Source organism: Crotalus tigris, unplaced genomic scaffold, assembly GCF_016545835.1.
Source record: "Crotalus tigris isolate CLP2741 ecotype Arizona unplaced genomic scaffold, ASM1654583v1 scf7180000017804.1919176, whole genome shotgun sequence".
In the NCBI taxonomy this organism is placed as follows: Eukaryota; Metazoa; Chordata; class Lepidosauria; order Squamata; family Viperidae; genus Crotalus; species Crotalus tigris.
In genome coordinates this window covers 124,311-139,155 of record NW_024096647.1, presented here as the reverse complement: position 1 = coordinate 139,155, position 14,845 = coordinate 124,311, and the positions used below count along the sequence as shown (strand labels likewise).

Here is a 14,845-nt window from a genome sequence, read left to right as displayed (position 1 = left end):
CAGACATGTCAAACTCGCGACATCACGTGGCATCGCACAACGTATCAGGACTGTTTTGCCATTGCTGGCAATGTGGTGGGCGTGGCTTCCATGTGACACATCCGGCCCGTGGGCCGGCAGTTTGACACCCTTGCTCTACGTCAACAGAAAGTGCTGAGCATATATGCCTGTTTTTTCAAGTGATTACTTCATCATATAACAGGGGGTCTTCAAACTTTCCCTTTTATGACTTGTGGAGGTCAACTCCCAGAATTCCTCAGCCAGGCATGCTGGCTGAGGAATTCTGGGAGTTGAAGTCCACAAGTCATAAAAGGGCCAAGTTTGAAGACCCCTGTCATATAACAATATGGTGAAGTAATCACCTGAAAAGCCAGGCATGGCGATAGCACATTGATTATCATTTGGTTGTATCACTATTGCTGTTTCTTTTCTGTTCCCTTCTACTGAAAGATTACTAATATTGAATTTTCCTCCCTCCCCTAGTGACATCATGAGCTTAGGAATCACATTGGTTGGCCATCAAAAGAAAATCATGAGCAGCATTCAGACTATGAGAGCACAAATGTTACACTTGCATGGCACTGGCATCCAAGTGTGATGAGACATTTCTCCCTTCCAAGGGAGGAGACGGACTTGAGAGAACAGTGCCAGCTTTCAGTCTCCATGAAGCGCTGCTAGAAGACATACGATTTGACAGAGCTTTCATGCAGGTAACAGAAGGCCCCACCAGAAGCACCTACAGACTTGAACTCCTAAGTGCCACCAGAAAGTTACTTAAAAAGGGAAAACAGACCTACTAATGGCGGCAACAAAAGAAGTGACAATAAACAAAGTACTACCTGAAACACCTACGAACACCTTGAACTCTCTAACCTCCTTTTTATCTAATGGACTTTTTAAAGTGTACATAAAGGATTTTAAAAGAAAGAATATATTTGTCAGATAAAAATCATGATATTGTTAAAGTCAACAAATATTTTCCTTAAAACTTTCATTTCAAACTTGTTTTAAGAAATCAGTTGTGTTCCTTTTTTCATATTGAGCTCCTTTTAGTGTTGCATTTATATCTTTGGACCTTCTTAGTGCTAAGCATATGACACATTATTACACTGGGGAGTTTTGAAAGATCGTACAAGTTTCTACAGCCAGAAGAAGTGTAACAGGGAAATGTGTATCAGGCTAGCTACTGGGTGGGTGAAGCAGGGTTGTCCAGGATCTTTTTTTCTTTTTTTTAATTTTGGCATCTATTTTTATCTGTTTATTCCACACCACATCGATGTGGTTTGCTAATTGGCAGGAAATCAGGAAAAAAAAATCATTGCCAAGAGTTCTGATATTTTTTAAAATAATTTTGTATAAGTAAATCACACACTCTTCTTTAAACAGGAAATGAATAAAATGGTGAACCTAGCAATAATGTTCCCTAAAAATGCCTAGGCACTTTTTAAGAAATGGTTTGAAAGATGGTTTTAGTAGGGTACCTGGGTTAAAGGAAGCTGTACAACTGCAACTTTAAATGGGTTGAAGCCCTTTCATGGAATGATTGATGGTAGGTGCATAAACAGAACAAGTACAAGTCCTATAGTGTTGCTTAACCTTTTAATCAGAGCACATTGGGTGTTTGTTCTTGCAGGGGATTGGGTGTCTTTTTTATTTTTTTCAACAATGTACATTAGAAGGTCTAGGAGAAATAATAAGCATATGGCTAATATGAGATTAAGATGAATGTAGTCCCTCTTGCAGAAATAAGAATATGAGAATGCAATCCAGAGACTGCATATTAATCTAGAAGAAATTGCATTCAGGTGGGTGGATACACTCTGCTTTTATCAGCTGGAGCTTATTTTCTGTCCATACTTCTACCAATCATGCTGTTTGAAATGTGGGTAGGCAGATTGTCTTCCTTGCCATAGACAACCTCATCTGTAGTGGCAAGCAATGACAGGACCCCAGTCCGCAGCAATTCACATAATTCTCACCAGTGTTGCCACTAATAATTACAAGCCAAGTATACATATCTTTCTCTGGTCCACACATTGGGATAAGCCCTGTTCAGAATGAGGAAGCTATGCACATTGAAATGAATGGGATTTCAAAACGTAATCGTGCTCTGAAGCTGCTAGGATCTCATGGGCCCCAAGTCTATCTAACATTCTCTGGATTGCAGTTCTCTTGTGCAAGCTCTATGAAATGAGTGACAGATGGACAACAGATAACAGGGCTTGCACGGGACATGTTCCTGTCAGATGGTGCCTTTGGATTTTCTATTACAGGTGTAGGAATATAAGGCAAGTGGCACTTCAACATTTCATTGTGTGTATGTGTGTGTGTGTGTGTGTTTCAATGAGCTGCTCTAGGCGCATGCATTCAGAACTGGACTGAAAGTTGATTGTTGACTGAGAGAACCCCTTTTTTAAAGAAAAAAATACCAGTTTTAATTTAATATATGTGTACTTGAGTTGAGTGAAATATATAATTACATAAGCAATAACAAAGTGTGTCGCAGGACTATATATGAAACAGGTGACTAATGCTGTCAAAAATATGAAAATCGTGAGCTACCCAGCAGTGAATAGCTGTACTTCCAAAGAGAACTGGGATGCTTCTGTTGGTTTTCATAGAGAAAGATCCCAGGGATCAGTCATATAAATTAAGACTTGTTTGATAATGTGGGCATCCACAAAAAGAAAAAAAAAATGAAAAAAAAATAATAACCCTGTAAATGTTCCTTTGTAAAACTTGTACATTTTATTTATACTGTCTTGTTTTGTACACACATTTATGTGCAGTGAGCTCTGAATACATTGAAAATGCACTATATTTTTCTATTTTACTTAACAGAGCATCACAGAAAGGAACATGGTTTTTTCAGTGCTATATAATGTGTTTTCCCACGTTTAGGACCAAAGATAGTTACAAAGAATTCAAATAGATAATTTTCCCCTCCTACCATTTTCTTTTCCTTTTACAGCACTGTACAATGTTTTATTTGTTGTTTTATTTATTTATTTTGTTAGAAAAAAATAATTTTGATTATGCTAATTTTTCTTCTTTCACCCTTTCTTAAAGAAATCTGTAAAAAAGATAAACAAAAATATTTGAATTAACATAATCCCATTACATAGACACTTCCATTTGTAATCTTTGTAATAGACTGTAAATATATTTTTGGAAATATAACTGTGAATAAGGGTTATTTGTCATTGTCTGTCTATATAGCAACTGCAGCATTTGATAGCTTTCTCTAGATGTCATAATTCCTCATTAGGTATAGGGGAAACTGATAATTTAGTATTAAACTGAGAATAGCTGTTGTGTTCTTTATGCATCCATATGAGCATTTTCTAGATGGCTAAATTGGTTCATTTAAAATATTACTTACATCATTGCTTTCAACAGCCTATGCCTAGATACAAGGAAACCTGAAGCACATACAGCAATAAGCTTATATTCATGATCTGTGTTGATTCCACATAAACCACCTGCAAAGCGGTTCTTGTATATGTCACAAGAATCTAGATAACAGTTGGATATGGAGAGACTAGAGAGGATGCCAACCATCATGCTAGTTATTTGCTTGGGAGCAGGAATGGAGTATATGTGCAGATTCAAAGATAGCCTTCCATTTTCTCTATGAATCCCCAAAAGACTATTTATACTGTTGTTAACAGCTGGACCTATCACAGGTAGCATTTGTACAAGTGAAAATATTTTCATTGGTTTATTGCTCTGCCCATGGATAGCTAGATCAAGGCCTAAAGCTATAGTTCTAATCTCACTTCATTTGATTACAACCTTTCCATTGGCTATAATTGTTTTAGCTTGTGCCATTTGCTTGCAAATTTACACCTCTAATTATCTTCCTATATCTTCCTATATAGATTCAGTAGCTAATAGTGTTTGTGTTTGTGTGATTGCAAAAAGAAATGAGTGCAGTGCAGCTTGGTGAAAATTGTCATGTTTACCCAAAAAGAACAAATACTTTTCTTTATGTTTGACTGTTATGAATGTAACTGTCTTTCCTCTTTCTGATCTAATAAGACTATATTCAAATGGGAATGAAATTTTTATCTGCACATTCCTATTTGAATGGATATTCTAGAACTGATCTGATATAGGACCTATTTCTCGTAGACAAATAGCCATTTGTGGTACAATTAGCATGCTTATCATAATACTCAGGACATGGAATACTTCAAGAATAATACCAATATATTAATTTATACATTACTCATAATTAAAACCACAATACAATTTCAGTAATTAGGAGGATAAGGCAGTTACATAATGCTTTGTTTGCATTTAGTTCTTTCATATTCAATACCAGCTTTGGAAAACAATGGATTGCATAGGAATTCATGTTTCTGGAGAAACGATATAACACACGATACAATATGTAATATAATTGTATCATTTTTTCATCTAATTAGATTCTATCCAGTGCACAGTCTCTCTCTCCCACTTTCTATCTGGCCAGGGAAGATATGACAGTATGTGGTGAGGTCACAGACCCAATGAATCACTAGTGTTGAGAAGCTGTGGAAAATAAGATCTGCTTATATCATATTTCTGCTGGATATAAGATGATTTAGAATCTGTTCCAGAAGTCTAAAAAAATTCAAATTATATAAAGTTACGCAGGATGCATACGGAATGCCTAACAAAGCTAAGACAAAAGACTGCACATCCTTCAGAAGAAAGTTTTTGCAATGCTGTTTTTTTTTTTTTTTTTTAATATTCTGGAAAAGATGAAGCTGCTAAAAGAGGTGTATTCATCTGCATGGGAAAACAAGCCTTTGAAGGATTTTCACAGTTCTATTGTTACATTCAACAGAAAAGTTGATAAGGTAAATATAAAATCAAATTTATTACAGCCTTAAGGCCAGATACAAACAAAATATTGAATAAAAGAAGTATTACATTCTTCCATATCTATGTATATGTATCTATACAACGTAAACATTAGAAAGTATAATGGAACTAAAAATAATTAAGAACAAAGTTAGTAAAATCAATCCAAGTAGGATGCTATTATAAGAAGTTCCAAACCTAATAATGGTGTGCCGTCTTGTACAATTGTAGCAGAAAACTGCAACTAGGTTATTTTTGAATCCTTGTGTGAAAGAAGTAACATTAAATAGAAATCTCACCCCCTACCTGGACATTTCTTCAAGACAGGATATAAAAGAGTGTCTTGAATCTTTAATAGCTGGCTGGGGAATTCTGGAAGTTGAAGTCCACAAGTCTTAACATCTCCAAGGTTGAGGAGCCCAGGCTTAGAGTTTCTACTAAACCTTCACCACGTCGACATAACCAAAGATGCTCAGGAATACATTTAAATGTTCAAGGACTGCCTAGGGCACAGTATATAATATCTGGCTAAAGTGAAAACCAATTTCAGAATCGGAATAGGTGATAAATAGGAGTCGGAGCAAACCCTTTTAGAAGGAAATGATAACTTTGTGGGATGACACCTTACTTACACTTGTTTGGAGAACTATATCCTCTGTCATTCCCCCCCCCCACCACCAGAATTTTATCAAATGCTTTTTTAAGCCATGATGATTCAAAACCATCTCTAAATACTAATGGAGCCAAACCTATAGGAAGCAGGAACTTTAGCCAGAAAGTAAAAAGAACAGACCATTGGAGCATCCAATATAACTATAAGGCAAATAAATGTTGCAGAACATGAAAACTAAAAGTTTTTGAATTTTTATTTCTAGATCTCTTCCACTCTATGAAAATATAAGATTGGCATTATTTCTCAATGGAGAACATGCTTATTCGTTATTGTTTTTAGTCTTGCCTTTGTTCTTAAAAAAAAAAAGCAATCAGGTCTAGTGCAATACTTTTTGTTTCTTAAGATGATTGTCTTCTGTTTGACATATGGAACACGCCTCTACTAATAGTTGACTCTCATTTCTGTACCATAAATGTTGCAACTGTGGTTTTATGTGGGAAACACATGGTGGGCGCCATGCACTCTAGGTCATATGACCAAGAAAGAAGGCAGGCTTAGAACAGCACAGTCAACACCATTTTGAGTTGTTTCTCAGTTGCCTCTTCCTTAAGGATGTACTGGGCGTGTGTGTTAATTTGTGTGCGTGTGATATTTTTCCTTGGAGCCCCAAACTGCATCTCAGTTTTTAACTTTTTTTTGTTTTCCTTTTCTCCTCAGTGGTGGAATTCAATTATGTGAACAACCCGTTCTCTGTGTGGATACTGCTTTCGGAAGTCCATTCTGGGCCTGGGCAACAAAAAATTAGCTACCGGTTCTGCCAAAATAGAGCGAACCAGCTGAATCCCACCACTGTTTCTCCTCTTATACCAAATTTAGTCCTATTCTGTCTGATTTTCAGAGAGTATTATGCCATCTAACAGAGAATTCTGAGCTCCTTTTCCTAATTTCCTTCCAACAAAAATAATAATAAATATGCAACTAGAATAATGAAGCTCCATTCTTTAACATCCCACTCAGCTAAAGGAATGCCATAGGGCCCACTGGGTTAATATAAAAACATCTCGGCTAATTCTACTCCTTTGATCAATGGGTGCAGCCAGCTTGAGGCTATTTCTACAGCATGCTACCAAAATTACTAATAGGTCCTTTCCCCAAAATATTGCCTACTCCAGCAATATAGGTAAAAGAAGGAAGGTAAAAAGGACAATGCTATGGTCAAACAGGAATTTTAGAGACCCAACTTGACCAGAATCACCAGAATTTGAAACTAATTTAAATGTAATATTTTAGGGGAGGGAGCTATAGGCAATGCAAATAGTAGAGCTTAAAATGATTTTTTAAAAATAAATAATAAAAGTTAAATTAAAGGGGGGAAATTTAAGAATGAGAAAAGGAGTCCATTTATAATAGGCTAATTCAGCTCAAATATTATAAATGTATGGATCCTTCTTTGCATTTCAAAGAAGCAATGCAAGATTGGAAGATATGGAGAGACTTGGTCGACCAAGAGCTGGACACAACTGAATGGATTGCATCATCATCATAAATGCTTACCTTTTCCAAGAGACTTTTGCATCATGATACAGTTATGATATGTTAAAAACTTTTGAAGAATTGAAAGGGTCCCATTTGCACAAGACTGTCAAAGTGTGAATAGAAAGTGGTAGAGCTGGGAGTTGAATAAACTATTTTGTGGATTTACACAATTCAGTGAGTGGTAATCCCCTGGCCAAAATAATTATAACAGCAGCAGCAGCAACAACCACAACCAAACAATATACTCGCAAATATGGTAGCTGCTAGGCTTGTAACTGTCTTGGTTAAGTGTGGTGTGAAAATAGCCTACATGTAACTGGGAGTCAATGGCTTCTTCAGACAAAATGATGAGGGAGAGGGATGGACGGACGGAGAGAATGAGAGAGAGAGAGAGGGAGAGAGGTAAGTTACAAGTTTCCTTTTGGACATGCAATGAGATTTTTTGGGGAGAAAATCCACCTTGATGCATGATGTTTCTGGCTTCACCTTTCATTGTTGATCTCAATATGACAGCAACAGCTTCTTCTGAAGGTGTTTTCAATCCCTGTGGCTCATCCATCCCATCCATGCATATAAGACAAAAATATTAAAATATGCTAACAAGATCACAAGTTTTTTTTACTGTATTCAGATACAAGCACTTGTCAAATAAAAAAAATATATTAAATAAGTGGCAGGTAAACGTGCGCCTGGGAGGACCATTCAAGAAAATAATGACAATATTCAACTAAACACTGAATCTAAGACAAACTGAACCAGCATAACATGCAAAGTTAATCTACTAGTTCTGAAGTCCCCAATCTTTGGGCACCAGGGACCGGTTCCATGGAGGGAGATTTTTCTGCATACCAGAGGGTGCGTGGTTTTGTGTGCTGCCTGCATCTCGCAGATGGGGCTTTGTTTGTTTGTGCAGACCAGTTGCTGGCATGCTGTAGCCTGGGACTGGTCCACGGATCGGGGGTTGGGGACCCCTGTACTAGGTGTATCAGAATCTGAAATCTCAGCAACTTGCTACTTTTGGGATTTGTGTTTGGGTGTACTAAGTGCAAATAGAGTATCTCTAAATGTATATGACATGCTTTATCTTGTGGCTCATAACAAAAGCCACACAGGAGAGAAAAGCAAGCAACCAATTCCATCCTCCTACTAGAATGGCTCAACATATCATGTTAACATACACTAAGCCAGCAACAGCCACAGCAGGCTTTGATGGTTAGAAATGTGTAGTGAGTTCATGATGCAAATCCCATCCTTATGTTCTTACATCCTGATGTTTGTCAGAAGTATGGAAGTCATAATATTTGTGACTTCATCTCAATAATAATAATAATAATAATAACAACAATAATAATAATAATAATATAAAGTTGGAAGGGACCTTGGAGGTCATCTAGTCCAATCCCCTGCTCAGGCAAGAAACCCTATACCATTTCAGACAAATGGCTGTCCAGTCACTTCTTAAAAACTTCCAATGTTGGAGCATTCACCACTTCTGGAGGCAGGTTGTTCCACTGGTTAATTGTTCTAACTGTCAGGAAGTTTCTCCTTAGTTCTAGGTTGCTCCTCCCCTTGATTAGTTTCCATCCGTTGCTTCTTGTCCTGCCTTCAGGTGCTTTGGAGAATAGCTTGACTCCCTCTTCTTTGTGGCAGTCCCTGAGATATTGGAACACTGCTATCCTGTCCCCCCTCGTCCTTCTCTTCATTAAACTAGACATACCCAGTTCCAGCAACCGTTCCTTAGATGTTTTAGTCTCCAGTCCCCTAATCATATTTGTTGCTTTTCTCTGTACTCTTTCTAGAGTCTCAACATCTTTTTTACATCGTGGTGACCAAAACTGGATGCAGTATTCCAACTGTGGCCTTACCAAGGCATTGTAAAGTGGTATTAATACTTCACATGATCTTGATGGTGCTGTCAGTCAAGGTAGTCCTTGACTTACAACCACAATTGAGCCCAACATTTCTGTTTCTAAGTGAGATAGTTGTTCAATGAGTTTTGCCCATTTTACGACCTTTCTTGCCACAGTTACTAAGTGAATTACTGCAGTTGTTAAACTAGTAACATGATTGTTAACTGAACCTGGCTTCCCCATTGACTTTGCTTGTCAGAAGGTCACAAAAGGTGATCACATGATTCTGGGACATGATTGCAACCATCATAAATATGAACCAGTTGCCAAGCATTACATTTTGATGTCACAACGATCTTGTGAAAACTGATCATAAGTCACTTTTTTCAGTGCCATTGTAACTTTGAACAGTCACTAAATGAATGGTTATAAGTTGAGAACTACTGGTAAACTCATGATTGTTGTATATCTGTAACAGTAAGTTACTCAGTTAACTTTGTCTTAAACTAATATCACAATCCACCTCTGACTCTATATTTAGGTTGAGGTCCTTGATATCCCAAAATTATGAAGACATAGAACACAATTGTTAATTCTGAATCTGAGAAGAGAAACTACAGATAGAGTATGAGACTATATGTCAAGCTTGAAGCTTGCCTTGCTGGTACAACAATTATTGCTTCTTAGCTTGCCAACGAACTAGGGGGGATGATGGTGAATTGGAATGCAGGTTACAAAGATAAAGAAGGCAGACTGAGAGAATCAAGGATGATTCACCAGATGCCTGACCCGACTCAGAGACATTTTCTCCTAACAATATAATTGCACCTAATTGGGCAATGTGAACTATTCATGGACAAGAGGGGAAATTCTGTTCTTTTACTTTAGGGATTTGGGCTGGGGTTTGCTAGAGCTGGTTTTGCTTTCATCCATGCCGAAATGATGTACTCAATAAAGGTTTACATTAAGAGATTGGAATGTCTCAAAGGTGTTTGCTTGGTTGGGTTCATCAGTCGGAACCTTGACACTATATCCCAGACATCTAAGAAAACATTTTTGTTAGAAGCAGATACCTGACACTCCATTCTGGCAAGATTACCAAGGGACAACATCTGTATATCAGAATACTAAATAGAACAAAATATAGCCCCAATCAGTCTTCTAGGCTCTTAATGTCTGAAAGATGTCATCACTTACAAGCTTGACTGCTAGACAATGTAATTGGATGCAGAAAGGAAAAAAACAATATATTGTTTGTGGCAAAACCTTCAATATCTTTCAAGATTTTTTTTTTTGAGAAAAATAAGTATCACTGACAAAATACTATAGTGCAACTTTTAATGATTCAACAACATCATATGCTATTCAAATGAAACTAAACATGTTTTTTATTAATGAAGATCAGTCACCAAAGTCCCATCAAGTTTTGGGGAGATTTAAAAAGTGCTTAGTGTTCTCTAAATTGCACCACTTTATTGCTCAATGGTGGTACTTTCCAATGTCACATAGCAACTGTATTGGAAATAACGAATTTGGAGAAGCTGAAATGCTGGGAACTTATCTAATTATTCACACACACTAAAAGTAGTCTTAAAGCATTATTTCAGTTTTTCCACAGAAGAAGAGCAAAAATGAATAATCTTGGCAGCCATAAGAAATAACCGTCAAGCACATTTGTTTTCCTATTTTAATGTTGGGTGGGAGGTGTTCATGATTTGTTCAAGTCAAACCATCCAATGTTCTTGCTGGGTATTTATTTATCTTTTTAATTAATTTCCCACCCCACCTTGGCTCATTTTTTAAAAAATCTGTGTTTAATTTCCTATATTCTTCCCATTAGTATTTATACTCTTTCCTGTAACATAAATAATAAATACTTTTGCCATGTGTCCAATCAACTCCAATTATATAAATAGTGCTTAATGCATTCATAAACTAGGATTGACTTGATTTGGTGCACTCCAAACAAGCATCTTGTTTGCAATATATCAAAGGCTACAATTCTAAGAAATTGGACTGGGAGCATGCTTGCATTACAAAATTTATTTCAAGGTACAGTTCTACCATTTAGAATATCATGTGCTTTAACTTGGACTGAATCAAAAGAAAACACTTTAGTTAAGAACCCAATTTCCTTCTCTTATTAAATAATATTTTATTTTCCTTTTTCTTTAAAAACATGTATAAAAATTACCTACACTTTAATCCAGTAGTGCAGAACTTGAGGGTACATAAAGTTTCTAACTCTTGGGTACTTCCATACTACAGTCTAATCAAAAGTTGTCCCTCAATTGTAAAATTTATTATAACAAATGGTGAAAAATTTAAAGACATGGGGAAAAATGCATTAACCAATCTAATTAGATTTAATTGAATACAATCAAATGTACTTTTTTCTCATTTCCATGTATCCCATTATCCTAGTCCTTCATATTTAGAATAAAGGTCATGATTTTCTAAAAAAAAATTTGAAAAAAAAAAATTCAATAAGCATGGTAAGAGTATTAACACTAGCCACTTTCACTGAAACGGGGTTAAAACTAAAATCCTTTAACTTAATTTTATAAGTGCAGTCTTGCTAATGTTCAAATTATATTACTTTTGCAGGTATTGTTGACCCTAGAATGAAGATAAATCTTACAAATTTAAATTAATAGATTATTTTTCATGCAGAGAATCTTACAAAATGGAGTTAATAAAAAAAGCTTAATTAATTTAATGGACTATATTGATTAATTACTTGGAAGGAGTAGATTGGAAGGGCTACTTTTCCAATTATGCTGCCCTAAATTTTCATCTACTTCCCTTCTGGAATTTTGCAGGAGGAGAATTCTGTAACCCAAATACAGAATTGTTGATAGCAAGAACTTCTTCTAGCAATGAGAAATGAATTAAGGATGCTCATCGGGCATCCTTCATCTTCATTGTTATAATTAAAGGGATCCTTCAAAGAATGATAATTTAAAATCTCCTGACCAACTTATTATATTCTTCTTAATGGGGCAGTTAGATTTCTGTCCAGAGTCTTACTTTCTCCCATGCCAGCTTACAATGCAGTGTGATACTAATTACTCCATGCTCTATATGCCAAGCTATATCAGACATCACTTTTTTTTCTTTTTTCATCCACAGTGTGATTGTGTGCTGTCAGGAGGAGTTTTGACTGTGTTAGTGACTAGCTACTTTAAGGACAAAAAAAGGGAGGGGGAGTTTGCTGAATTGTTTTTTCTGTACAGATAGTCTTCGACTTACAATAGTTCATTTAGTGACTGTTCGAAGTTACAACAGCACTGAAAAAAGTGATTTATCCCCATTTTTCATACTTGCGACTGTTGCAACATCCCCATGGCCATGTGATTTACATTTGGATGCTTGACAACTAGTTCATATTCACAGTGTCCTGGGTTCATGGGATCATCTTTTGTGATCTTCTGGCAGGCAAAGTCAATGGGGAAGTCAGAGTCACTTAACAACGGTATTATTAATTGAACACCTGCAGTGATTCACTTAGCAAATGTGGCAAGAAAAGTCATAAAATGGGGGCAAGACTCACTTAACTAATTTCTCACTTAGCAACATAAATTTTGGGCTCAACTGTGATCATACGTCAAGGGCTACCTGTACCAGTGGGAAGCGCTAAACCACTCAAGAGGTTTACCAGGTCATTTTTGTAAGAAAGTGGCTCATTTTCAAATTAGATTTTTGACATATTTTACAAAATGACAATGGTAATTTGCATTCTTAAACTCTTTTCACAATCTCACACCGATTCAGCTCTAGGGAGCCATAGATCTCAGTAGCAACTGTACCTATAAAAACTTGTGGATTTGAGAATAACTCTAGTGTTGAACTTAATCAAATATTTCAAAGCAAAGCATGATATGAGAATGCATAGAGGAATTAAAGATTGCATTATGACCAGGAGTTGTCCTAGATTTGGCTACAGATAGTGCCATTTTTTTTTCAATACAGCTTTGGCAGCTAAAATGTAAAATATATCCTGTCTCAGAAAACCTGTCTCCACTTTAGTGTACTGCAAGTTCTTCTTCCCTCTGTGATTTTATCCCTCACCAGGCAACACAACCTGTGGCAGAATCCTCAATCAGAAAAAAACATGTATACGGCAAGAAACCACTAAGTTGATTCTCCCAATCTCATACATTATGTGTTGAGCTTTCTGTACTGTATTGGCCATAACTGTTTTAAATCACTTGCTTAATGTCTGACCTACATTGCTGTATTGTTTAACAGTTGCTGTTACTGAAAGCCAGACTGGCTGTCTCCAAGCTGATAATGACGTTTGGGGCGGGAAACTGTTACTTTAAACCTATTGGTTGCCACCTAGAGGCTAACTGTATAAATAACTGTGCAGCAATCTTTAGGGCTGCTTCTGTTCTGAGTTAATAAACGTGTTTGCTGTTTCAACATTCTGCCTCATTCAATGCCTAAAGAACTGAAGATATAACACTTTCCTTGTTGATTACTTGCAGAGGAACTATTCAGAGAAAGAGAAACAACCTCTGTCTCTCAATGTAACAATATTCAGTAAAACTTCTGAATATCCTCAAGTGAGAATTCTGTTTTCCTCAGGGTCTGTAGTCTTACATACTGAGGTACAGACAATGTATAGATTGTTGAGAAGCCACAATAAATATATATACAAATAGTCCTTGAGTTACAACCACAATTGAGCCCAACATTTATGTTGCTAAGTGAGAAGTTTGTTAAATGAGTTTTGCCCATTTTATGACTTTTCTTGCCACAGTTGTTCAGTGAATCATTGCATTTGTTAAGCTAGTAACATGTTTATTAAGTGAATATGGATTCTCCATTGACTTTGCTTGCCAGAAAGTCGGAAAAAGTGACAGCGGGACACTGCAACCGTCATAAATATGAACCACTTGCCAAGCATCTGAATTTTAATCATGTGACCATGGGGATGCTGCAACGGTCGTGTGAAAAATTGTCATAAGTCACTTTTTACAGTGCCATGGTAACTTTGAACAATCACTAAATGAACTATTGTAAGTCGAGGACAACCTGTACTATGAACGAGACTTGGTCAGCTATTGCTACCCCACTGCACTGCTAGGAGTTGGCAGATTATAATTTGTGTATAGTCCTCAAACTGTTGGGCATTGGATTTTGTAGTTTATCCACATAAACGAATTGAGTTTGAACTAGCATTTGGGGATGTGGGAAAAAAGTCATGATTAATCTTTGAAGACTTTTTTTTTCTACATTTGGAAGTCATTACTTGATATTGTAACTGATTCTTGATAACCATTACTCAGGAGAACTGACTCTTGGATGGGAATCAATTTAATTCAAGAAGACTGAACTATGTTGTTGTTGATTTTTTTTTAAAAAAATGCATTGGGTTGCATTGCATCCATTGATGAAATTGTTACATGTAACCTCTGAACATCTGGCCTAAATTAATACAATAAGGTAGAGGAAGCCAGAATAAATAACAGATGTACATCCAAAAGTTAATTGATTTCTTAACACAGTAAGATCTGAATTAAATCTGAATTTAAATAACCCAAACTAAAACAAACTTAAAAGGAAATTATCTTTAGATCTGGTCATTTACAATTCATTATGCCAAAGGTCTGCTATTAGGTCCATGTGCTGAATAATTCAATGTCCTTTTTAAATGTCATCTTGTATGATTAGTCAGTCATATATATAAGCAAACGTTTGTGACCCACTAGTTTTCCTCTTACTAACTGAAAATGGGAAACAATTCTTGCAGCTTTCACTGTATTGCATTCTACCCCAGTGCATTGCCACAAAAGACATATGAAATGACAAACCTGTCAACACCACTATTGTCAGTTTGCCCCCTCCCCCCAAACTCTCTGCACAAATAGTGGCAGCATTTAATCACTGCTTTTATTCAAATGTTAGGCTTCTAAAACGGATGGACTTGTCCTATTTTACCAAAAATGAAATGCCACAAAGTACTCCAGATCTATCACAGGAGTTGATG

The 14,845-nt window shown here is 36.4% G+C and overlaps 1 protein-coding gene across 3 annotated transcripts in view; it reads left to right on the top strand.

Annotated features, from left to right (window-relative positions):
- EPHA7 (EPH receptor A7) overlaps positions 1-3,175 on the top strand; it is a 194,805-nt gene extending 191,630 nt beyond the window's left edge. For all 3 annotated transcript variants that reach the window (XM_039342702.1, XM_039342701.1, XM_039342699.1), the window contains one exon: positions 484-3,175. In XM_039342702.1, coding sequence (XP_039198636.1) covers positions 484-598 — 115 coding nt within the window. In that variant the 3' untranslated portion in view covers positions 599-3,175. The remainder of the gene's footprint in view (positions 1-483) is intronic.
- Positions 3,176-14,845: the final 11,670 nt, after the last annotated feature.